General features: G+C 43.8%; 1 protein-coding gene across 9 annotated transcripts in view; it reads left to right on the top strand.

Annotated features, from left to right (window-relative positions):
- Positions 1–26823, top strand: part of LMO7 (LIM domain 7) — a 179525-nt gene that overhangs the window by 115903 nt on the left and 36799 nt on the right. For 4 of the 9 annotated variants that reach the window (XM_087967409.1, XM_087967408.1, XM_087967407.1 and 1 more), the window contains exons 7-15: positions 3887–4085; positions 7553–7805; positions 10128–10424; positions 10684–10842; positions 11532–12254; positions 15141–15170; positions 20418–20535; positions 22781–22923; positions 24961–25372. In XM_087967409.1, coding sequence (XP_087823535.1) covers positions 3887–4085; positions 7553–7805; positions 10128–10424; positions 10684–10842; positions 11532–12254; positions 15141–15170; positions 20418–20535; positions 22781–22923; positions 24961–25372 — 2334 coding nt within the window. The remainder of the gene's footprint in view (positions 1–3886; positions 4086–7552; positions 7806–10127; positions 10425–10683; positions 10843–11531; positions 12255–15140; positions 15171–20417; positions 20536–22780; positions 22924–24960; positions 25373–26823) is intronic. The other 5 variants (XM_087967413.1, XM_087967415.1, XM_087967410.1 and 2 more) reach the window with 2 other exon arrangements.

The following is a 26823-nucleotide window of genomic DNA, read 5'->3' as shown; positions in this document are numbered from 1 at the left end:
CTTAAATATGAGCCAGCCATGTGCTGCAGCTGCCAAAAAAGCCAACACAGTTCTAGGCTGCATAAAGAGAGGGATAGAATCAAGATCACATAAAGTGTTAATACCACTTTATAAAGCCTTGGTAAGGCCACACTTGGAATACTGCACCCAGTTTTGGTCACCACAATGCAAAAAGGATGTTGAGGCTCTAGAAAGAGTACAGAGAAGAGCAACAAAGAGGATTAGGGGACCGGAGGCTAAAACATATGAAGAACAGTTGCTGGAACTGGGTATGTCTAGTCTGATGAAAACAAGGGCTAGGGGTGACATGATAGCAGTGTTCCAATATCTCAGGGGATACCCCAAAGGAGAGGGAGTCAAGGTATTCTCCAAAGCACCTGAAGGCAGGACAAGAAGCAATGGGTGGAAACTAATCAAGGAGAGAAGCAACTTAGAACTAAGGAGACATTTATTGACAGTTAGAACAATTAATCAGTGGAACGACTTTCTCTCCAGAAGTTGGGAATGCTCCAACACTGGAAGTTTTTAAAAAGAGATTGGACAGCCATTTGTCTGAAACGATAAAGACTGAATGCACCAATTATCACATTAAACAAGAGGAAAACCTTCTATGCACCAATTCCACCCGCTCTTTTTACAATTTTGTAAACAACAAACTAAAAGACTCAAGGTCTATCCCATCCTTGATAGGACCTGATGGTAAAGACTGCAACGACGACACCATTAAAGCCAACATCTTTAACACATTCTTCGGCTCAGTATTTGTAAACAGCAATGGATCATGCCCAGTATTTCCTAGCCGAACCACAGACAACTACAATGATCTAATACATATCGATTTTACAGAAGACAATGTTGAAAAAGCACTACACAATCTAAAACCATCTCTATCTATTGGACCGGATGGAATATGTGCCTACTTCTTAAAAAAGCTATCCACTGCCATAGCCAAACCTCTAAGCATAATCTTTGAAAAATCTTTCAGGACCAGCTACTTGCCAAAACTATGGTCAAAAGCCACGATTATCCCCATCTTCAAAAAGGGAGACCCCAGCCTAGTTGAAAATTACAGACCAATCTCCTTATGCTGCGTCACCTGTAAAGTCATGGAATCAATTATTAACCAATCCATTATCCACCACTTAGAGACAAACAACCTACTCTCCAATAAACAATTTGGTTTCAGGAAAAAAAAATCCTGTAATCTGCAACTCTTACACTGCAAAAACATATGGACTACACAACTCGATCAGAGCAAAGCAATAGATGCAATCTACATAGACTTCTGTAAAGCCTTTGATTCAGTGGTACATGGCAAACTACTCCTAAAACTAAAATCTTATGGTATCTCTGGACACCTGCATAACTGGATAGAAGCATTCCTGTCATACAGACAACAAATGGTCAAAATTGGGAGTGTCCTATCAAATTCTGTACCTGTCAATAGTGGTGTCCCCCAAGGCAGTGTTCTAGGACCAACTCTCTTCATACTCTACATAAATGACCTCTGTGATCATATTAAGAGCAACTGCGTTCTTTTTGCTGATGATGTAAAGCTGTTCAATACCACAGACAATAAAGTGTTACCCTTCAGAAAGATCTTGACTATGTATCAGAATGGTGAAACAAATGGCAACTTCAAATCTCAACAAATAAATGCTCTATCTTACATATTGGCAAAAAAAATCAGAAAATAAAATACAAGCTGAATAGTCAAGATCTTGTTGATGATCCAAGCTCTGTAAAGGACCTTGGAATACTCATCTCTAATGATCTAAGTGCTAGAGCCCACTGTAACTACATAGCCAAAAAGGCATTAAGAGTTGTTAACCTAATCCTACGTAGCTTTTTCTCTGGTAATATCACACTACTAACTAGAGCATACAAAACATTTGCTAGACCAATACTCGAATACAGCTCATCAGTCTGGAACCCACATTACATACCTGATGCTAGCACAGTTGAGAAATTCCAGAAATATTTCACAAGAAGAGTTCTCCACTCCTCTACTCGTTGTAGAATACCTTATGCCATCAGACTTGAAATTCTAGAACTAGAAAACCTTGAATTACTCCGTCTTCGGTCTGATCTAAGTATGGTATATAAAATCATACATTGCAATGTCCTACCCATCAATGAATTCTTCAGCTTCAACCATAACAACACAAGAGCACACAATAGATACAAACTCAAGGTTAACCGCACCAAACTTGATTGCAGGAAATACGACTTCAGCAACGGAGTGGTCAATGTCTGGAATACTCTACCTGACTCTGTGGTTTTTTCCCCAAACCCCAAAAACTTTAACTTTAGACTGTCTACTATTGACCTCACCCCTTTCCTAAGAGGTCTGTAGGGGGCGTGCATAAGCGCACCAATGTGCCTACCGTCCCTGTCCTAGTGTTTCTTTTATTTTTCTTACATGTACCCATTTCATGTATTCATAACTACCGTATTTGCCGGCGTATAAGACGACTTTTTGCCCTAAAAACATGCCTCCAAGTGGGGGTCGTCTTATGCGCGGTAAATACATTGTCACTCGGTGCAAGAGTGACGGGGCGGAGCTCCGCAACTTGCGGCCCCTTCAAGCCCAGCCGAAGTCTCTCTTCCTCCTCCTCCCACCCACCCACCCACCCTCCGCCCGGCTCGGGCGCTTGCGGAGGCCAATCTGGAGGTGGGGTGGGGTGGAGCGGGAGGGTCTCTGGCGGGGCCGCCGCCCAGCCAGCCCCGAGCCGCGTAATGGCCCGGGAGTGGGGGGAGAAGGTGGTGGGGGTGGACTGTGGCGCCCTCCTTCTGGGCAGCGGGCGGGGGCGGCAATTTGCTCCTCCCGCTTCTCCCTCCCTCTTTGAAAGACCGGGAGGGCTGTGCTTGGGGCGGGGGTGTCCTCAGGAAGTTCCTGATGGGACCCCACTGGGCAGGGCCACCCGGCTCCCGAGCTGCTTTCCAGGGTCCCCTTGGGAAGAAAAGGGTCCGTGGGCGGTGGAAGAAGGCGGCGCCCTCCTCCCGCCCCCTGTCCCGTCCCGTCCCTCCTCTTGTCCCTCCTCCTCCCGCTTAAGAGAGAAAGATCTGCCTCCCCTGCACCGAAGCTTCCACCCGGCGCCGCGTCTCCCGGCCAGCGCGCGCTTTGACTTGGGAACCGGCCAAGCGACTTTAAAACCGAGCGGAGGCCAGAGATGCAGGAATTACCCTCCACACCACACACACACACACACAGAGAGAGAGAGAGAGAGAGAGAGAGAGTTGGCAGCTGTCTATCCCCACCCTGAGTCCCGATGGCACGCACGCGGCTGTCACAAAGAAAGGGAGAGGAATTGAGTGCCAGCCTGAGAAAGGCGGCTGCCTCTCTAACGCATTTTGGTGGCTTTGTAAGTTTGGGGAAAGGGGTTGGGGGTGTCAATCAAGAATTATATCCAGAATACCCCAAGTGTTACAACTTACCGTATTTGCCGGCGTATGAGACGACTTTTTGCCTTGAAAAGCATGCCTCCAAGTGGGGGGTCGTCTTATACTGCGAGTATATAACAAAAACTATATTTTGAGTGGAAATGTTGGGGGCTCGTCTTATACGCCCAGTCGTCTTATACGCCGGCAAATACGGTATGTATGTACTTATACCTATTATCTTGTAAGCAATTGACAAATCAAATAAATAAATAGATGATAGATAGATAGATAGATAGATAGATAGATAGATAGATAGATAGATAAAAATGGTATAGGGTTTCCTGCCTAAGCAGGGGGGTGGACGAGAAGACCTCCCTTTCAACTCTGTTATTCTTTATTCTGCCATCTGTGACAGCTGTGATGAGAAGAAGCTTTGGTCTGTGAATCCTACAAGCTTTCTGCTGAACGTCAACTCCTCTTTTGTGTTTTTTTTTCCCTACAGGCCCTTGGGGAATCCTACAGCCCCAAACAAAGTGGAAGAGACAGCGGATACGGGGATTTCTGGTGCGCTGAACGCATTGATCCCCTTTCATTGTCCACCAACCACAAGCGGGACGATTCCTTAGACAGCTTGGACTCTTTCGGCTCCAGATCTTCCACCAGCTTCTCTTCGGATCTCACCCTGAAAGGCGGCAGTGAAGGTGATTCCTACGCTTTGGGTTAATCTTTTTTATTTGAGAAGACAGACCCTGGAAACAAGTCCAGGGTTGTTTTGCACCATTGCTGCTTTCATTTGAATGTCTTTATTTTTCTCAGGTTGTCCTTTAGATTTTTGCTAGGGTGCCTGAAGGCACAGAAGGTTTAATGATGAGCAACTGATTTTTTTTTTGTTTTTTGTTAAAAAAAAGCATTCTAAGCTATTTATTTAAAACATTTGCAAATTGCTTCTCGTTTAAAAAAAACAAAAACAAAAGTCCCGAAGCAATTTAGAGTAAACGTCAAGCTGTTAGCTTCAAACAGTGGCTTAAAATGATTGGTAAAGCATACATTAGAGCGTTGCACTTGAAATACACTAATCAATGCAATAAAAATACATGAGAATTAAAACAGCAATACATTTTCTAAAATACCCTAGCGTGGATGCACACGCTAAGAAAACCTCACAACCGGGATGAGATTCTACTAGTTTGGACCGGTTCAGACGAACCGGTAGTTCCGGTGATCATTTGGCCCCACCCACTTGCTCCTGCCCTAGTCTGTCCTTTATTTCTGTATTTTGCAGCTCAGTGTTCTGACCAAGGCTTCCTGAGACACTGACAAACCACGTTAGTCAGAGGTGGTATTCAGCAGGTTCTGACCAGTTCTGGAGAACCAGTAGTGGAAATTTTGAGTAGTTCAGAGAACTGGCAAATACCACCTCTGACTGGAGATTTTACAGTATCCTTCCCCTGCCATGCCCACCAGGCCATTCCCACAGAACTGGTAGTAAAAAAAATTTGAATCCCACCACTGACAATAGTCCCCAAAACCTTTTGTTTTATTTCAATGGCTGTGAATTGTAGTCATTCATAGCCCGTAATGAGTCTCAAAACAGTTTGTAAATAGTCTCCCAGAAGTCTGCCCAAGTCCTTCGGGATAAGCCTGATGAGCATGCACCTTTATCTTCCTTGAAATGCTGCCAATGACTAAATTGCCAATTAGTTGTACAAGACTAAACAAACAAATTCAACACGGAGCTTCAGGTTTCAAATCAACCAGTACGAACAAAGTTGCTTCCTGTAAAGGTTCATGTCCCTTTGCTCCTCCTTTATGTCTTATCGGAAGGCCGATCACCTCCAAGCCTTACTCTCGAGTCGCCCCTTTTGTCTTAACTCTTCTTGCATTCTGGCAGCTCTGCGCATGCACGCACTGGAACAGGCTTCCCCTGTTCCTCTTCCTTGCTGCTGTCAGATTCTGGAGGCTCCAGCACATAACTCCCAGATGGTCCTGGCCCCATCTCTGTATCAGACACAGAACCCTCATCTGAGTCCTCCCCAGACTCCTGATCGACCCATGTTCCTCCCCACTGCCTAACTCTGCTGCCAGCTCCGCAGGCTGCCGGTGTACAACAACACTCAGCTGATTCGCATGGCACAGCTGATTGCCGCACCTCAGCTGTTTTACTCACTGGGGCTACAGTAGAAGATAAATATTAGAGCTGAAAATGGGCTGTTTTAAAATGCTGTGCCCGCACAAACAAAGTACATGTTCACCAAACCCGTTGTTATACCGGTTGAATCCCACCCATGCTCACAACTCCTTCACAAAACCTCCGTTTGAAATTCTCTCCTGTTGCACTTTTTTTTTTTACCCCTGCAGCCTTATCGTCCTTTGATCCTTCTCAACACGATTTAGAACTGTTATTTTCACCATTCCTTGACTTGGACGTTAAAACTGTAGCATTTGTTTCAGCTCTGCTCAATATATTTCATCATTCAGATCTCTAAAAATACTTAACGTCAAAATTTCAGCATTTTGGTTCCATCCCAGTTAATTTCCTTTTCAGTCTCACTCTGCTCTGTGGGAGATTTTTTTCACTCCCTTCCAAACCCAACTTTCCTTTCCATCGAAATCCCTTGATTTTGCACTGGAAAGTCTTGATTTCAAAAATAGACTCTAGTTCAACATTAGAGTTTTACACACACAAACACATATACACACATACGCACGTGTGTGTGTGTGTGTGTGTGTGTGTGTGTGAGAGAGAGAGAGAGAGAGAGAGAGAGAGAGAGAGATTGAGAGATTGACTGACTGACCTGACCTGAGGTAATTTTTCACACTTGTGTCCCTTACAGCATCCATCCATGGTCGGACACTTGGCAACTGTGTTCTGACCCGTCTCCCAAACACGACAAACCCTCTGTAGTTAAATAAATGTTCCCTTTATTAGGAGTGCCACCAGCCCCAGCAAAAAGTCTCTCTCTCACCGCAGGCTAACAAGGCTGGAAGATGAATACTTGTCTGCCACACCTATTCATCTCTCCCCACTGCCTTTTGTCCCCAGAGCTAAGATGGGGCCTCATTAGCAGCTGTGGCTCTTCCTTCCCAAGGACCGGCCCATAGATTTCCACTGCTCTCCTCTCCTGTGCCTTCTGCACATCTGTGCATCAGGCACTGGACCCAGCTGTTCCTCTTCCTCCTCATCAGCCACCTCCAGACCTGGGGGCTGTTGACTGTCCATCTGAGGGCTGATGGATGGTCCAGGCTCCACCTCTGCCAGCTCCATTCCATCTTCCCCCTCAAAGCTCTCTGACTGCCTTGATGGTGACGCCACCTCCTCATCTCATTCGGCTGTTGGAGGGGTTGGCGGCCGACAGGCCACAACAGAGTGACTTATATTTATAACAGTTGCAGTGTCCCAGGGTCCTGTGGTCATTTTTTTGCGACTTTTTGACAAGCAAAGTCAATGGAGGAAGCCAGATTCCCTTACCAACAGTGTTAACTAACTTAACAACTGCAGCGATTCCCTTAACAATTATGGAGAGAAGGGTCATAAAATGGGGGAAAATTCACTTAACTGTCAAACTTAGCAACAGAAAGTTTGGGCTCACTTGTGGTTGTAAGTTGAGGATTACCTGTAATGCAGATTCTAGAGTGAGATATTGTTTGTGGCATTAATGCTGGGATTAATGCATCATCTTGTAAGTCTAAAATAGGAATTTTAAAAACGGTAATGGATCTCCTGAAGTAGAACAAAGTTAATTTTGATGTGGTGTTATGGCATTTGTCTAAAAAAAAAAAAAAAACCCATTTAGTCTGCTTGTCTCCAGCAGAAAGCAATGAACCAGTCGGTATTTTATTTTCACTTTGTGGCTTCCCAGTTCTTATCCCAAAGGTGCTTTTTTCAAAAGGAAACTGGGCTTTCTGGTTTTTCTTTGAAAAGACGTTTCTGTTCTCATCCAAGAAGCTTCTTCAGCTCTGACTGGATGGTGGAGAATGGAAGAGGAGAGCTGAAGAAGCTGAAGAAGGATGAAAAGTGAAATGTCTTCAAAGAAAAACCAGAAAGTCCAGTTGCCTCTTGAAAAAGCACCTTTGGGATAACCATGACCTGGATGGCTGCGAATCTCCACAAACTTTCCCAGTTCTTAACTGTTAACTGCAACTTTCTTCTTTCTTATATACGTCAAAGATTTTGAGAGTGACACGGATTCCGAAACCCGCGCCAGAATGCATGATCCTGGGAAAGACGACATGTCCTACCGCCGAGTTGCCTTAGTTGAACCCAAGCCTGCTGCAGAATTCAACCGTTTCCTGCCCAGCAAAGCCAAGCCGCCAAGTTACATGCCAGCACCCTTAAGAAAGAAGAGAATCGAGAAGAACGAAGATAACAGAAGAAGCTGGGCGAGTCCTGTCTTTACCGAATCGGATGGAAATTTTTCGAGGTATTCTTGTCACGCTCAAAACATCTCAAGTGGTCCGTTTGCCAGCAAAGGCTGAGAAATGGCTGCCGGTAGGATTCCGATGTGCCACCTTCCTTTCCTTGATGCCATTTTCTTTTCCTGCTGTTTCCCTTCGCGGTGGTTTAGCACAAGGGTGTCAAACTTGCAGCCCGCAGGCTGGATGTGTCATGCGCTGGCCACGCCCACCCCCAGATGAGCAAAGGGGGGGGGGAGTCATGACACGTCACATGACGATGACATGACAAGAGGAGTTTGACACCCCTGATTTAGCATTTCAACTTTGTGAACAGTAAGAACTTAATTTAAAGCTTTAGCTCTCGGGACCAATTGTGACTGATCTTGTTGTTAGGCTTCCAAGTAATATACCCATAGCGAACAGAACTTCGAGGCAGGTAGATTTCTTAAGAGAACAGTTTTATTGGCTGTATTATATCAGCACAGAGTTGTGAAGACCGACTCTAACCGTTCCTGCGATTTTCACCTCACTAAAACTAAAAGTTTCCCCCCCCTTTTCCCAAACAATCAGTTTGCTTGGTAACTTGGTAACTTCACTCCTCCTCTCTTCAGCCATCTGTGGGAATGTCCCGGTTCCCAGAGGAAGCTTTTGTTTTGGCTACAACTCCTCCCCCAGCTGTCTCTACTCCTCCCTACTCCCTAACCCTCATCTCCATGGTGGCAATACTGAAGCTTCCAAGATGGCCTCAGTCAGGCCCTCTTCAGAGTTGACACTGGTTGCAGATGGAGACGCTTTGCTAAACCAAAACAAACTGGGAACGTCAGAGACCCAATGGGGAAGGATAAAGGAAAGATGCTTCCAATTTCTAGTTCTAGTCATGCCGGCACTTTTAATAGCCAAGAATCTAAGACTTTAGTTGATCAGACTAATAAATGCCAGATGCTTCCTTGCTCATAGGTTTGGGCAGAAGGGATGGTAGCCCTGCTCCCTCAAATTCCCTTAAAGCTGCTAGTAATTCAAATTACGGTGAAAACCATTGAGAAGACTTTGCGGTAATGAGGTCCGTTTCTCTTCTAAAACGATGTTGTTGTCACCAATTCCGCCATTTAACTGTGTCAATTAAAACTAAATGAAGAACGCTTATTTGAGGAACAGCTTAGTTTAATTTGGGAACTCCGAAAGATGTCTGGACAACGTTACATTTTATTTAAAGCTTACCGGGTTTAGGAATCACTATCAACCATCACACGTCTTTTATTATGGGGAACTTGGTAATTTTGGTTCCTGTCTCTTTAATTATTGAGAGTAAAGCTGCTGTTTATTCATTGGTTGGAACCTAAAATAAGAGACAACTCCCATTCTGGCTCCTTCTTTATCTCTCACTCCACACAAGCTATTCTCCAAGAGGGTAGAAACTGTAGGGTGGTAGACCAGGAGCATCTCCCCTTGTCTATCTTCTGAAATTCACAGGGACCAGCTGCGTGTGACTGCAAGTCTTTGTTTGCCATGGTTTTGTGTGTCACACAATTCTAGTGTATGCCATGGGTATTAATTATATTCTGTTGCTTTTGTTGAGGTGCTCTCTGAGCCTCGTTGCTTTCTTGCAGACTTTTCGTCACCCAAACTAGGTAACATCATCAGTGCTACTCTTTTTGTTTTTGTTCTTCAACTACTATTTGGCCTGGATCTCTGCAGAGAATCAGACTAGGTGAGAGTGGCATTGCATGATCACTGATGATCTGTTGGCCTGATGGTAGCATCTCTTGGGAGAAGAAAGCGAGAATGTTTCAGGTGTTGGTAGAAGACTTGCCAAAATATGGGTCCTTGGTAAAGAATAGTTTCTGCTCCCCTTTTGGTAAGGATTTTGGGATCATGGTCCAATTGGCCTGTTTATCAGATCCAGCTCTCTCGATCAAAATAATCTGTTCCTGAAAAACTTGCTGTAAGTAATGTCTCTTTAAGATAGGGGTCTTCAAACTTGACAGCTTTAAGATTTGTGGACTTCAACTCCCAGAATCCCTCCTCCAGTCATGTTAGCTCAGGAATTCTGGGAGTTGAAGTCTTCAAGTCTTAAACTTGCCAAGTTTGAAGACCCTTGCTTTAAGACATCAGTGTTTTTTTAAAAAAAAATAATGATTCACATAATTTTATTCTCTTAGAAGGGCTCCATGCATTCAACATTTTTGTACCTGATTAGTACAATGGTTTTGCACCTATAATTTATTTAACTTGTTTCAAAAGTCAATAATTCTAAGACAAAGGGCCCCTACAGTCTTCTGTGTACTCAATAGCTATTTTTTTTCTGTTTGTATTTGAAAAAATCCAACTTCACTGGATGTTTTGTGCAGCAACCACCAAAGAATTTTGGGGCCCGGGATGGAATGCAAGTCAGCGGCATACATTCTTTCAGACTTCTCCAACTATTTGGAGGAGGAGGAAGAGGAGGAGGAGAAAACCACGGGCATCCCAGACATTGAAGCAGATGACCTTTACGCTCGCAAAATAAGTGCTGCTGTATCAGCTGTAAAAGTTTCTTCTCATAAATTTCTCCCTAAGTCTTGGGCTCCAGGCGAAGAGTTACACTGGAAAAAAGCACAAAGGATATCTTTTTCCAAACAGTGGTATAAGGAAATTCAAGGATTCAGGTTTGTCATGTTGCATGCTCTTTCTGCATTCATTCCAATTTCTAGAAAACGCATTTGAACTCGTTGGGAGTCAATGCACAGAGGGGAGTCCATTGCTCCTTGGGGCAATGACAGTGGATAGTTTCCTCCGTTCGTCTTTGCCTGCGGCCTCTTGTGTGCACTGTTGGTGTTTGATGAAATAGATTGCCGCGCCTGGTTTTCATGCTGGGACTTATTTCCCTGCCTTTTCTCCTTCTTCCCGATGTGGGATCCTATACAGTAACATGGGAGGTGCTGAAGAGGAAGATGCAAGAGTCCAGCCCAGCCATAGCATCGTGGACCGCTTGGGCATCAGATGCCAAGGAGACTCTCAACCCATTCAGCCAACACCTGAAATGGCTGCCGGCGAGATACGTGGCCATTCCACTGAGCTGCCAAGGTTCCTACAATTTGCATGAGCCAGACTAGCTGATTAAGGGAAGGCGTTTGTGGCTTGCTTAAACGGGGACGTGAAATATTGATACGCAGAGCTGTCTTTCTAATACGATCTCTACACCTGAGCATTCGGTATTGATGCTACTAAAGCGATCGGGATTGTTGTATGTCTGCTGGGTTGCCACTACCCGTGCCTTTTATAATGGCTGGCCTGTTTTGCTGTTTATTCCCAAAGTCTTGTCCTTTTTTTCAAAGAACAGAGCATCCAAATTAGCCTTGCTTCCTTGTATGTTTGTGCGCCTTTCTACAGTGTCTGCATCTTTGGGTCATCCTTTTAGTTGAGTGCTCGTTTATTGGCAAGCCTTTTTTCTCTGGGTTGTATCACTTCAGCAGCTGAAGGCCTCTTTGGATGGGATGTTCCTAAATAGACATTTTTCAAAACCTCCTGCTATGACAGTAAAAGGAGAGGAGAAAGCATTGTGATTTTTTTTTTTCTTTCCCCCTCTTTCCTGCATCTGTTTCCGATGCGGGCAGATTTTTGTCCGTGGGAAGAATCCTTCATTCAGGTGCAGAAATGACAGAGCCCAGAGCTGATAAATTTGCTACAGGTGTTAAGCCTTTGCTGAGGTTGTGGTCTCTGTTGTCTACACCATACTGCAAATCTAATGTGTATGTGTATCGTTTATATCTCAGCCAGTTTTTATTTCTTCGAGCCCTGCAAAAATATTCTGAGGACTACCTGAATTCTGATCATAGAGCCAAAGCTGACCCATCTTCAGGGCCTCGGCTCATAACGTGCAGGAAATATAATTACCTTAGGCCAGGCTATGACCAACGAATCCATGAGATTAGAGACTTTTACCCGGATTTGGAAAACGATGACTTGTTTGTCCGTAAGACGGGTGCCTCCCATGCCAATCCAGTCGTTCTCCAAGATTTTGAGTATCTTAGGAGGTCTTGTCAACAAAGACCTCAGGTCGAAGGAGAAATTGTTCTTCAGCCCAGAGATGGGGAAGATGAAACCATTCCAGATTTAGAAAAAGATGACCTCACCATTCGCAAAGCTCAACGGCACAAGAAAGAAGTGCCTTTATCGGGTGCCCCTGACAAATACCAGCCTGCTCTTTTCCCGGACCCTTGGAGTCTACCCCCAGAAATTCAGGCCAAATTTCTATGCCTGCTGGACAAGTCCACCCTCAAGAGCGAGTGTGAGCAGACAGGAAAAGTCTTACCTCCTTCTTCAAGGCAAAAGAAGGACGATATGTTGACTCGGAAAATGGAGCTGCTCAGCCTGGGAGGCAATGTGCAATCCAAGAGCTTCTGCCCAGGAGCGTGTAGCAAAGAAGATATGGAAAAATGGGAAGCCATCAGAGAGGCCAGCAAAACCAGGCATAAGAAACGGCAAATGGTTGAAAGGTCAGCTCATGGCCATGCATGGACCGTGCTTGTATCTGAATATTTGGAAATAGTGCTCGGAAGAGAACTGTTTGGTGTTTGGTTTTCAACGAAGCATGCCTTGGTGTGACTTTTAAGCTCGATGTTCATGTCTGTCCCCATCAGTTCTGTTGTTGCTCATCAACTGCTCGCAATCCATCCGTCAGAAGTTATAGACCAATTTGTAGTTGTGTTTATTGTATTGGAGTGGTGCAGTGGCCTAGAGGTGGAGCTCTCGCCTCACAATCAGGAGGCTGTAAGTTCGATCCTAGGTAGAGGAAGATATTTCACTCTCTGGGCATCATGAGAACAAAACTCAGCATTGGCAACAGGAAGGGCATCTGGCCAGTAAACACTACTAGCTCCGTTCAATTGCCCAGACTCCACCCAGCAAGGGATTATGTGGTCTTTAGAAGAAGATGATTGTGTTTATAGTACTCCAAGATGGTGTTTATTGTACTGGGTCAAGAATACCAATTCTATTGTTAACAAGAAGCTGGTACCCCTTAATGTACAACAATTCTAAAAAAAAAAAAAGATGTATATTTGAATAAACATAAGCCCTAATCACTGTCAGGTTTTTTTTCTCTAAAAGGTCTTCTGTGAATCTAAAGCTCTTCCATATAATATTGAAAATCATTCCTGCAGATAAGGCAAAAGGAAGATGCATAGACTCCTTTTCCCATTTTATTTTCCACACAAAGGGCTTCATGTGTTTCTGCTCAACCTGCAATTCCTTTGATCAAATATCCAAGTCGAATCTATAATTTGGCAATATTTATCTGGCTTGGCTATCCATTAATTAATGTACATTAAATCCTTTCAGAATGTGTGCCCCTGCAACCACGCCGGCTTAACATTCTCCTTTCTTTTTTTAACAGTTTCTGTAACCCCATTTTCCCCACAAGCCTTGTCATTGTCTGAATTGTCCAGAATTGTTTCCTCACAGCTCGGAAAAGAAGCCCAGTTCCAAATCAGTTGACGTGTTTGTTGATTCTCGAGGGAGGGGAGAAAGGCAGGAAGGTTTCCACTGATGTTTGTTTTTGATCCCCTTCTTTTGGGAGGATTTTCCCAACCTTTTCAGAAGAAGTTTGGAGCGTCAGGTGTTGATTATTGGCCCCACCATTCACCGGCGAGACCCAGTCCTTGGCCAACCTTAATGAGATTTCTGATGTTCCTCTGGTAAAGTCCTTCTCGTCTTGAAATGACCTCATCCATTCCATTCTCCTTGTGCCCGTCATGAGTTCTTCTTTAAGTGTTCCATGTCTTTGCTTACCACGTCATTCCCAAGGACCAATTGTGCATGTTTCATTTGGAAAATAAGTATCTGCGAGCTGGTTGTTTTCATAAATTTAAATATTCAATTTAAGACCTCTGTTAGAATAAATGTTTGATTGTTCCACCCATGTAGAGTTCTCTGATGGCAACAGCCTTTCTTATTGGTTTCTTTCCTAGACCAACCAACTGGGCAAAGGCCAGGCATTGAATTCACATGATCTTTGAGCAGTTCTGAAATTAGTAGGTAGTCCTTGACTTACAGCCATTGGTTTAGCATTCAAAGTTACCACGGCACTAAAAAAAAGTGACTTATAGCCATTGCACACTTACAACCATTGTCGCCTTTCCATGGTTGTGTGATCAAAATTTGGGTGGTTGGCCACTGGCATGTATTTATGACAGTTGTGGTGTCTTGGGATCATGTGATCGCCATGAGTAACATTCCCAGCTGGCTTTTGCCAAACAGAGTCAATGCGGGAAGCCAGTTTCGCATATTGACTGTCTGGTTTACTTAATAACTGCAGTGATTTGCTTTGTTTCCACAACAGTGGGGGAAAGGTTCATAAAATGGGGCAAAATTCACTTAACAGCTGCCTTGCTTAGAAATGGACACTTTTGGTCATAAGTCGAGGACCACCTTATATTCTAAAATCTATAAAATCTAAGGCAGCTCCAGCTGGTTGTTTTCCCCCTGTGTGCTTTTGATCTCTCTAAATATTTGTTGAAATAGTAAAAAAAAAATGTTCTATGTACCATTGTGATGATTCAACCATTGCATTTCCATAAGTGAAGCTCGTACATTTGCATGGTCCGTATCCAAACAATGAGACGACCACTTGTGCTTAGGGTCACGCTTAAAGGTTAAAACGGTGCTTTAAAATATAAAGATGATGAGATAGTTCAGGGACAGAGGTGGGCTACTGCCAGTTCGCACCGGTTCTGGCAGACCGGTAGTTAAGATTAGGCACAGTTCGCCGAACCTGCAAATCCCACCACTAGCTGGCTCTGTCTCTACCTGTTTTTTTCAGGCTGTTTTTCGGGCCATTTTCAGGGTCATTTTTGGGGCCATTTTCTGCCATTTGGTGGCCAAAAATGGCCTGGAAAAGGTCCAAAAAATAGTCTTAAAACATCCCAAAAATGATGTGGTTTGGGGGCTGTTTCCAGGCTTTTTCCCAGACCATTTTCAGGCTGTTTTCTGGGCCAAAAATGGCCTGAAAAGAGCCCCAAAACAGCCTGAACATGGCCAAAAAACAGGCTGAAAAATGGGAGGGTGGGGCCAGTCAGTGGTGGGATTAGCCCAAGTGGCTGAATCCTGTCTCTTCCATTGAGGTGAGTGGCCGGGAGTGGGGTCTGGGTGTGATGAGTGACGTCACCCACCCAGTCACCAACCGGCCACACCTACCCAGCCAGAGAACCGGTTGTTAAAAAAAAATTGCAGTCCACCCCTGTTCCAGGGACTTCGCCCCCTTTTTCAAATTCAGTTGCTGCTGTAGCTGATCAGGTGGGCATGAACCTGTAGGCATTATTATAACACAGCGATGCCAGTGGAACGGGACGTATGAACTTTGTCGGTTTTCTGATTTCCCTCAGGCTGTTGCAAAAGATTTCTGAGGAACACGGGTAAGTGGAATGACGGAAGCATGGCAGACTGTGAACGCCCCTAATCCTCCCCTCGAACCCCTTGTAACTTCGCTTGAGGCCCTGTCTGCATGTGCTTTGGGTCTGGCACTCAACTGGCTTGCAAAGCCCCCTTGGAAGCATCTTTGGGACCCCTCCCCAGGGGGCTGCCACTGCTTCTGGAGACCCAGGAGATGCTTCCTTGGAAGCTGGAGAGGGGGTGGGGGTGAGCTCTAGGCACAGCTTTGCAAATTCTCACACCAACTGCTCCGGTTCTGGTAAAAATGTTCAGAGTATTGCAGCGTAAATCCAGCGCCAGAAAAGTAAACACAGATGGATGAGGCTTCATTTCACTTCTTTATAAACACATAAAGTGAATTTTACAATACCAGTTATAGATTCCTCCAACATGGAGCAAACTCAAACAAAAGTAGACATGTTACAGGTATAGAGCAGAACAGCAACTCAGGAGCTCAGAAACAGACATCAGTTTCACTTTAGTTCAGCCGGCGAGCAAGCAAGTTAGTTTCTCTTTCACTTTAGAGCTGAGCACAGAACAGAGATAAACCAGGCCCAGATTCTCTCTTTAAATTTCAGCCCTCAATTCAGCTCTCATTGGCTGACCTTTGTTACTAAGCTCTATTCCAGTTCATGAATATACACTGACAAAAAGGTTGGCAACCCTGCTCCTCTTTGGCTAAAGACTCCAAATAAGTCACAGGCAAAAATAAAACATACCTGTTGCTGGGTAAGCCAGTTGTCGCAAGCCATAATGCTGAAATTGTAAGTCTGGGAGGTGTCCAGTGGCATGCAGCTGGGATTTTTTATCCCAGGTCTGTGAAACAGCAGGGTTCAGAGCATTCTTTTAAATCTTAAATTATTTGGGTTTTGACATTTTATTGTATTGATTAAATCGTACATCTCTGTGAGGAACATGGGTGGTTGAGCAGTTTAATCAATGAAAAAAATGTTCCATCAGAAAGTCAAAATCTGCCATATTCTGTAGAAGAATCCCCAAAACGTTTGAGGGGCCACAGAAAAAGGAGGATCAAAGCCCACGCAGAGCAGATAAAGGAAATAATAGAACATGGATTTTTTAAAAAGATCTTACATCCACATAGCCAGCAATGTAGGCCACCCAATATAATATTTTTGGGTACCTCAACAACAGTAGAAACTATGGTAGTGGATACCCCTCAGAACAACACAGAATAACATCCCCAATCTGTATCTCTTGGGGTTGTTACTGCTTTCTAATCCATGCACACAACATCCTTTTTTACATCTGGCAATGATTTAAAAAGGAAATCACAGCCTATGGGAAGGACAACCTTATGGTGCCATCGCTGGGCTTTTAATTCCAGCTCTTTCATCTTAACTCTAGCAAAGAATTTAGAGAGAATAAAAACAATGCCTCTTACTTAGGTTCAGAATTATTCTCAGTCTGTGAACATGTGCCCAACCGGCTCTCCCACACCAGCCTCTCAAAACTTGGAGGAGTTTAAAAGAAAAACAAGGCAAGAACTGTTTTCTCAGAATGGAATCGAGTGGCCTGTTCTCCCCTGGACTCTGGATGGAAATCTGGCACTTAAGAGGATGCTAGAGTCCAAGATGGGCCTGTTTCAAACTCAGGACACTTTAGGCACCTCTGTAATATCGGCTCTTCGGGCCTCCAATGCCTAAAATGCATTTCTGGGCCAAGCAAAATGCAGTGGCAAATTGCAAAGGCACAGAAGCAGATGGTGCCCACAGCTATTGCAGAACCTCATGCAGCTTAAGCTATGTTCCCTTTGTTAACAGGGGAGCAGAAGTTGGGTCCATTTACACACAGACACACACACACAGACACACACAGGTGCACACGCACACACGCATGAACAAACACACGAACCTGCAAAGCATTTTCTTGCAAAGCATTTTTCCAATTTAAAATGTAGAGGGGAGAATCAATAGGGGGAAGAAATTTTCAAATAGGTAGGTAGGTAGGTAGATAATGGGTGGGAGAGAGGATGGGTGGCTAAATGATAGATAAAGGGAGAGCAAGGAAAAGAGAGAGAGAAAGAAAGAAAAAGAAAGAGAAAGAAAGAAAGAGAAAGAAAAAGAAAGAAAGATCACTAAGGTGCTCCATTTTTTTGGTTGATGAGACAGATGGGAGAAGAGCAGCCCGTCTTGGCAATATAATTTGGAAAGAAAGAAAAAGACAAGATAAGCCAGGAAAGAAATTCTGGTCCAGACTGAGCTCTTGAGAGTTGCTTTGGCTGATGCTGCTACCGCTGATGTGCATGGAGCCTGCCTTGGGGTGGGGGTGGGTGGGGGGCATATGAGGACTGGGTGAAGATGCATGAGTCTTTCGTTACTTCTTTGAAGTCTTCTCTAGGAGGGGGGAGGGTTGGGGGGGGGGGCAGCAGGATTTGGAAGAGGACCAGATCTGCAATCAATCTAGAGTTTAACTCCATCCTAACAGGTTTATCAGCTGCCGAAATCAGCCAGGGTCACTGTGAGGGAACGTATAACTCTTGACTCTGATTTGCTTAGATGTTTGTTATTAATTACAAAGTTATGAGTTTTGTCAGATGTTACTTTTCTCTGCTTTAGCTGCTGCTTCTTCTCCTCCTCCTCCTCCTCCTCACCCTCCTCCTCCTCCTCCTCCTCCTCCTCCTCGCCTTCCTCTTCCTCCTCCTCCTCGCCCTCCCCCTCCTCCTCCTCCTCCTCCTTCTCCTCCTCCTTAAATACAACGTAGCTATATTAGATTTATAACCTTCCTGGATTTTTTTTTTCTTTCTCTCCGTATACAATCAGGCTGTCTCATTTACGGCATTTTCTTGGGAGATGAAGAATGATGAGTCTGAGAAAAACATCTTTCCCCCTTTCCCTCCTCTTTTTGCTTTGTTTTTGGCATTCAGAAGGGATCTCCCATCTGGAGGAAGCATTCAGAGCATGCAGAGCAGATGGGCTCCTGCGCGGCTTGTGAAATAAGCCATAGTAGCTTGAGGCACCTATAGGATGAATCTATCAATTGGCTGATAAAACACAACGTTGCATTGTATTAGGCCCAAACTGTGCCATATTTCTTTAAAAAATGTGGGATTTGTTTCTCTCTTGCCCCGTGCCTACCTACAATCGCTCCTCTGTTCATTGGGGGAGCCACACAGCTTCATGGTCCATTTTAGGGAATTGCAGTAGTGCAAATGTCGGGGTACTCCAGCTGCGCATAATGGACAAGACCAAGACGATCTAGATTTAGCCCACCCCCCCACCCCCACCCCGTGGTTTCTCAGACTTTCACCTTTAACTCCCTTGCATTGTAACATCCAAAATAAAAATAAAATGGAATGGTATGGTGGCTTAGAGGTGGAGCTCTTGCCTCACAATCCGGAGGCTGTGAGTTCGATCCTAGGTAAAGGGAGATATTTCCCTCTCTGGGCACAGTGAGAATATATCTACTGAACAAAATTCCATATTGGTGACAGGAAGGGCATCTGGCCATTAAACACTCTGCTGGCTCCATTCAATTGCCTAGACTCCATCCCGCAAGGGATTATGGAGTCGTTAAAAGATGATGGTGATGATGATGATTGTGATGAAAAAATATTTAGTGGAAAGGGTGGAGAATGGTGGGATTATGGAGAGAAACCTGAACGGGAAGTGAGGAGCAGCTTGCTCTGTAATTCTTAAGATCAAATGCAAAGAGCCCTGGTTAGCTTTTGTAGTACGGCTTTACTGTCTATTTTGCTCAGCATATTTTAAGGCTACAGGAAATACATGACTTCAGAGTCTTTTTTTTCTTTCTTCCTGCATACCAAGAGAATCCTGACCATGAAGTGGGAAGGAACTGCTGGGTGTGCCTACATTTGCTTTGATTATTCAGTGTAGTAACTTTCAAAGTGTCTTGAATTATGGATTTGGGAGAGAGACCTTCTAAATAACGACACAGAACCTGGAAAAGGCTTATGGGAATGGCCATCTCATCTTTATTCCCGTTCATTAAAATTCATTAAATTCATTACATCAAGTGTTCTATAAAAGGATAACCTACGGAAGATGGCCAGGAAGCGGTAGTTTCAGCAACCTGCATTTTTTGTTTAAATATAAGGAGGAAACAAAATCTGATGGTAACATCCGTTACATCGCAATATGACAGGTGTGACTTCTCCATCCTTGAAGGAGGAGAAGGTGGCTGGTGAACCACCTCTCTTACTCTCCCTTGTCGAGGGTTGGACTAGATCAGGGTCTTCAAACTTGACAGCTTTAAGACTTGTGGACTTCAACTCCCAGAATCCCTCTTCCAGTCATGTTAGCTCAGGATTTCTGGGAGTTGAAGTCCACAAGTCTTAAACTTGCCAAGTTTGAAGACCCTTGGACTAGGTCATCCTTGTGGCTCCTTCCAACTCCACAATTCTGTGATTCTCTGAGATAGCGATAGCAATAGTTCTTAGACTGATACAGGAAATTTGCAGAGTCAGACATATATAGATATAAGGCAATTCAGACTAATTATTAAGAGAATTGCTTAAGAGTTTGTCAATCAAAACAAGAAACAGAAAGACTTAGGCAGAAAATTCAAGGTCCTGTACTATTATTATGCAATAAGCAATTTAAAGTCATCTCCTGGTACAGATATATCCTTTAGCAATAGCAACAGCACTGGATAGGGTGGGGTGGAATAGAAATAGAAATAGAAATAGAATAGAATAGAATAGAATAGAATAGAATAGAATAGAATAGAATAGAATAGAATAGAATAGAATAGAATAGAATTCTTTATTAGCCAAGTGTGATTGGACACACAAGGAATTTGTTTTGGTGCAAATGCTTTCAATGTACATAAAAGAGAAGATACATTCGTCAAGATTTAAACTTAGACTTGTATACTGCTTCACAGTGCTTTTACAGCCCTCTCTAAGCAGTTTACGAGTCAACAAGTTTTACATACCCAACAATCTGGGTCCTTGTTTTACTGACCTCAGAAGGATGGAAGGTTGAGTCAACCTTTAGCCTGGTGAGACCCAAACTGCCAAACTACTGGCAGCCGGCAGTCAGCAGAAGTAGCTTGCAGTACTGCATTCTAGCCACTGCGGCTCTTTGTGTAGGAGGGTGTGTAGGAGAGGGCCTACACACTCTACACACCTCTAAAAACTGCCTCGTCATAGAGCACCCCTAGTCCTGTTCCTGCTAATCAGATTCTTAAATCGCCTCTTGAAGAAGGAAATGGTCTGGAACTCTAAAAAGTCTTTCTCTACCTCCCTTCAGGAGTAAATCCTTGAATGATGTCAGTGCAGATGAGCTACAAACAATCCGGCAGATGCGTTACGAAGAGCTCCAGAAGATAAAAACTCAGCTGCGGGAACAGGACCAACAGTGGCAAGATGTAAGTGGTCCTGGAAAGACCCTTCTTTGGTGTCCCACTGGGTGGTTCTACAAGACAGTCACAGCAAACTGAATTTGGGTGGCAGCCATTAACCCTGTGCCTATCAGTAGCAGGAGATGGGATGGCACATGGGTTTGGGTTCTTCTTTAGAAGTTTCAACCAGTGGGAGAAGAGCTGAGCGCGGGAACAGAGTAATGGGAGATGGATTAAAGGGCCAGGACAACTTCCGACGATGCGTTCTCTAGCTTTGGTCTCCATATCTTCCAATGGAAATGCTAGAGAAGCCATGGGATTTTTCTTCCAATGGTGGTGGTGCTTGGCAGCAGAAGGCATCGGATGAGAATTCAGCAAGGGGCATTTTCTGAGAAAAGAATAGACAGAATGAATTGACAGCTGCAGATAGCAAATATTGTAACGGCAGATATAAAATTGATTAGCAAATAATAAATAAAGACCATATACGATGAAAAGGCCTAAATTTTGTTGGAGCCAAAAGGACAGCAGAGAAGAATCCAAAGCAGAGATGGTATGCAGTGGGTTCTGACCAGTTCTGGAGAACCGGTAGTGGAAATTTTGAGTAGTTCAGAGAACTGGCAAATACCACCTCTGACTGGAGATTTTACAGTATCCTTCCCCTGCCACGCCCACCAGGCCATGCCCACAGAACTGGTAGTAAAAAAAAAATTTGAATCCCACCACTGATCCAAGGTACTTCTCAAGACTGGAAAGTGCAACCATTAAGGTGGCCAGATCTTAAGGAATGGCCTGCCACACATGTTCTCATGGGCTAAGGTGTAGGAACAACAGTGTTGGAAGGAAAATCCATCTGATTCAGTTCCAAGCTGGGAAAGAGACGCTGGGAACAACATGGAGGCTGATTGGAAAGAAGGTTTAATGATGAACCACCAGAGTTTGTGGTTCTGGTGCAGCTGACAAAATGGTTGAATGAGTAGATCAGTCTTTATAAGTTTCTGTGACTTTGAAGTTTGAATTGTCCTAGGGGGTGATGCAATGAAGGGGCTAGTGTTCTGAAAAGGTGTTGGGCAATTCCTATTATGGCTAATAGTTTTGGTCCTGTGTTGGATCTTGGGTGAGGGGCTGCTTTCTAATCTAGCGGCGGGATTCGAAATTTTTTACTACCGATTCTGTGGGTGTGGCTTGGTGGGCATGACAGGGGAAGGATACTGCAAAATCCCCATTCCCTCCCCACCCCACTAACCTGCTTTCCAGCTCCATTCTCCTGTGCACGGCAACAAAAGAAGACCCAGCCAATCAGCTGGGACTTGGGAGGCAGAGAATAGATGGGGGCGGGGCCAGTCAGAAGTGGTATTTGCCGGTTCTCCGAACTACTCAAAATTTCCACTACCGGTTCTCCAGAACTGGTCAGAACCTGCTGACTACCAACTCTGTTCTAATCCTACCATTCTGCCTTTGTTAGCTGTCAAACTTTGCTGCAAGGAGTTTCAAAATATCCTGTCTTGACTGAATGGATTATCAAATCTGCATTTGTAAAATCTGCCCTCCTTAGTTTCTGCTTGGGGGCAGAAAGACTGGAGCTGGTTAAGATTTTTTCCCATTTCTCCTTTGGAGGAAATATTCTATCCTGTTTTTTTTTTTTAAATATTTCCCCAAAATTTTTATTCTTCTGATGGGTGGGGGGGAGGGGGCTTCCCACAACAGTAATACGTGACGGTGGGGCTGAAATTAACATCAACAACAAGTGAAGTAATTCCTATTGTGGAAATATATTCATCAGTAAGGGCGCCTGAGAATCCAATCCTGTTTTGGTTTTTAGTCACCCTTTTGAATTACACCAGGTAATTCAAGATAACGTGGAATGCTCCTGAGCTGGGCGATCAGGTTAATAATAAATATATACATATACCAGCTCCTGTTGCTGCTTTGAATAACAATGCCTATAAAGTTGGAAGCCCATTAGGGTTTAGGGAGGAATTAGGAAGGAATATTGGAATGTTACGAGCTTCCTTTTCAAAGCAGCCAGTGCGTTTTCTCCTGCAAAACTTCTTTAAGCATCCGGAAGCTTGAAAGGCTGCCATTGTTCAGATCGGGGACAGGCTGGGGGAAAAGACATTTGAGAAGGCAACAGACCAGGTATCTCAGATGAAAACAGTCTGTTGCGCAGTCTTTGCCAGGGAACGCGGCCCCCTGAGCGTTCGGCTGGAGGAGCTTGCAGTCCGAGGCCTTAATAAGCACTGCTTGGAGTTTTGTGTGTGTTTGTGTGTAGGATTTGGCCAAATGGAAAAGTAGGCGCAGGAGTCACACCTCTGACCTGCAAAGGAAAAAAGAGGAGAGAGAAGAAATCGAGCGGAGAAGTTCAGAAAGCTCGGAACGGCGCAGCAAAACCCTGAGAGAAATGCAGAGAGACAGGTAATACTAGCCAGCCATGCCTAGGTGCTTTTAAAGGCTTAATCCTCTTTTACGTTGGCTTGAATGCAGCAACCACTCGATTTAATTGACTGCCTTTGAATTCATTTACACACCCTCGCTTGCTGGCATATTTAATTTGCAGTTCTTCTCGCCGGGAATGATTCGATCATTGTATTCCTAAATAATTAAAGGATAACTGGTCTAACATCCATAAAATTAATTTAGCAAATATGTCAATAATTTCACTACACCTTTTGAAAGGACCCTTTTAATTTCAACTTCGTTGAAGGTCACCGTACGAGCTAGGTTTGTTTTCAACTTCATTTGTTTTTTTGTTTTTCTGTGTTAAGGTATTTATCTTTAAATCGCAAACCAGCTTGTTCTGACCTAGGCCCCATTTCTGCATTTTTAATATAAGTCTTATATAACTGTTAGAAAGAATTGGAGGGGGGGGATGGGGTGTGTTTGTCCTGCAAAAGAGCCTTTTAAAGGTCTTCCCTGGGCTTTTCTCATTTTGTCCTAGTTTGATGCTATCAGGTGTCCTGAGTTCTTTTCAGTGAAATACAAGGGGGCCCTTCATGCTTCCTTAAGAAGGAACGCACCAATAACATTCTGTTTATAAATAGTCCTTGACTTGTGACCACAATGGAGCCCAGCGTTTCTGTTGCTAAGCAAGATTGCTAAGCTAAGTGAATTTAACCCCGTTTTACGAGCTTTCTTGCCACCGTTGTGAAGTGAATCGCTACAGTTGTTAAATTAATAACACGGTTGTTAGATGCATCTGGCTTCCCCATTGACTTGCTGGTCAGGAGGTCGCAAAAGGAGATCACGTGACCCCCAGGGCACTGCAACAGTCACAAGTACATGTCAGTTGCTAAGCATCTGAATTTTGATCACGTGACCACGAGGATACTTGCCATGGCCCTAATGTGTGAAAAACAGTCATTAGTCTTTTTTTTTCCAGTGCTGTTCTACCTTTAAGCGGTCCCTAAATGAACGATTGTAACTCGAGGATTGGATTTGATACCTGTCATGCCCCTATCAGAATCTGATTTGGAGGGGGAAGCCGAGCAGCTTACAGGGAGTGGGAGTGTGGCTCCGTTGGCTGTGGAAGAAACTTGGGAAGGGCACAGTCCAGCTTGGAAGAGCAGGGGAGAGGTAGAGCAAGGGAGATGGAATTCAGAGGAAGACCCAGGCCCACCCCCTCTTCATCCTAGAACATGCAGGGAGGAATGGAGCAACGTGAGTTGCATGGCTTACGGGGGAGGAAAGGGCCCTGATTCCCTTCATAAGCTGTAGCTGGGAACACAGCACTGCAACCTTACTGTCATGCCCCTGTCAGAGTCTGAATCCAAGGAGGAAGACAAACAGCTGACAGGGAGTTGTGGCTCCGTTGGTTGTGGAGGAGGCTGGGGAAGGGCAAAGTCCAGCTGGGGAGAGCAGAGGAGAGATAGAACAAGGGGTTCTAGACCCAGGCCCAACCCCTCTTCATCCTAGGGCATGCAGGGAGGAATGGAGAAGAGAGCAACATGTGTTGCATGGCTTACAGGGGAGGAAAGAGCCCTGATTCCCTTCATTAGCCACACCTGGGAATGAAAGTTTAAAAGAACTGAGTGCTGACTGCGGCAGCTGCTGGGAGCAAACGTAACTTTATCCTGTGTTGTCTTTGCTTCTCTGTGTTCATGGCGTCTTCCCAACCATGTGAGTTTTGCCATGCCTTCACGTCTGGAATTCTTGCTCCTGCCCTGCCAAACTAATTACCTCAGTTTGGCTTGATTGGATTTATAGTTACAGTTTGTGTTGACCATGTTTTGGACTTAATTCTCTGCAGTCAAAGGCTGTTCCTGGGAGAGTTTTTCTCTAGCCAGAAGGTAACCTGTACATTGGGGGCAAATTTGGAGCTAATAAAGGGACTCTTATTGATTATCTGTCTGTGTTGCCTTTGTGCCATGCCCCAGGCCATCACACTTACAGGTTACACACACACACACAACGTTTGAGGTCATCGGTTACCCAAAACTCTTGCTTTTCTTCTAGAGAGAGGCGAGATCAGGCTCCTCTGAGGAACTCCTGGCAGGAGACGGAACAAATATCTTTCTCGAATGATGACGTCTTTCGGGAAGAGAAAGCGTCTCCCAAGGTTTGCGTTCCAACCGAGGCAAACGGAGGCTTGAAAAAGGAAGACGATCATGAGCTGAGGAACCGGAAACTGGAGCATGGGGTGAAGGAGGAACTTCTCGCCTCAGTAGACAGCCTGTCCGAAGAAAGGATAGAGTCCCCTTTGCCAAGTTCCCAGTCATCCAATGCCCAAACTGGATCTGGTCGGGTTTCAGCCTCTTTATCGAGAAGTTATCAGAAGGCGGACACAGCCAGGTTAACATCGGTAGTCACCCCAAGGCCATTTGGAGCCCCTATGAGAGGAATCTCCTCACTTCCCAGGTCCTTTACGGTAAAAACTGGCTTTTGTCTTAAGATTTGGGGAAGCACCTCTGGCTAATTTTACACTTCAACTGCGCTTATATCTGCAGTCACGTATCTAAAATAGAAAGAAGGATATATGATATATGAACAATTAGTCAGTGGAACAATCAGCCTTTTAAATGCTCCAATCCTTGAAGTTTTTAATAAGAGATTGGATGACCATTTGCCTGAAATGGTGTAGAGTTTTCTGCCTAAGCAGGGGGTTGGACTAGAAGACCTTCAAGGTTCCTTCCAACTCTGTTTTCTATTCTATTCTATTCTATTCCATATTCTAATTCTATTCTATTCCATTCCATTTTCTATTTCTACTCCACGCCACGCCACGCCACACCTATTCTATTCTATTCTATTCTATTCTATTCTATTCTATTCTATTCCATTCCATTCCATTCCATTCTATTCTATTCTATATTCTATTCTATATTCTATTCTATATTCCATTCTATATTCCATTCTATATTCTATTCTATATTCTATTCTATATTCCATTCTATATTCTATTCTATATTCTATTCTATATTCCATTCTATATTCTATTCTATATTCTATTCTATATTCTATTCTATATTCTGTTCTTTTCCATTCCATTCCAGATTTTCTATTCTATTCTATTCTATTCTATTCTATTCTATTCTATTCTATTCTATTCTATTCTATTCTATTCTATTCTATTCCATTCTATTCTATTCCATTCCATTCCATTCCATTCCATTCTATATTCCATTCTATATTCCATTCTATATTCTATTCTATATTCTATTCTATATTCCATTCTATATTCTATTCTATATTCTATTCTATATTCTATTCTATATTCTGTTCTTTTCCATTCCATTCCAGATTTTCTATTCTATTCTATTCTATTCTATTCTATTCTATTCTATTCTATTCTATTCTATTCTACTCTACTACTCTACTCTACTCTACTCTACTCTATTCTATGTGTTAAACACACAATCACAGACATGTCACGAAAAACCACAATGACATACTGGGTGTACCATATCTGCAATTTGCCTGAATGTTTCAGGAATATTAGAAAGGTAAGACCTATCTCCTTTAGGATTTGAGATGGGTATTGAAATTGCTCCCTCTACTAGGACCCAAAGTTCATTCTTGTTGAGAATCTGCTTTTACACAATATGTTTGGGTGTGTATAGATGCACAAACTCCTTACGGAGATTTCCAACAGAAACGGTAAAACTACTCACTTAGAAGGAATCAAAAGGTGACATTTCACTTTGGATTTGTAACTATTGGTCTACTATTTGCATATCGTCCCATCAAACTTAGCGTCTTAAATTTTGAAATTTAAACCTACACCATCTATATATAATGTATGGTATCCTTTCAACTTAGTTTCATAATGAAAAGAAGCATTAGAGGGTGATAGGATAGCAGTATTCCAATATCTACCTG

This window comes from Notechis scutatus, chromosome 5 (genome assembly GCF_049901735.1).
Source record: "Notechis scutatus isolate UNSWTSFEM ecotype Mainland chromosome 5, rNotScu1.2, whole genome shotgun sequence".
NCBI lineage: Eukaryota > Metazoa > Chordata > Lepidosauria > Squamata > Elapidae > Notechis > Notechis scutatus.
Note: the sequence above shows the minus strand (reverse complement) of the source record. Positions and strands in the feature narration are given on the sequence as shown.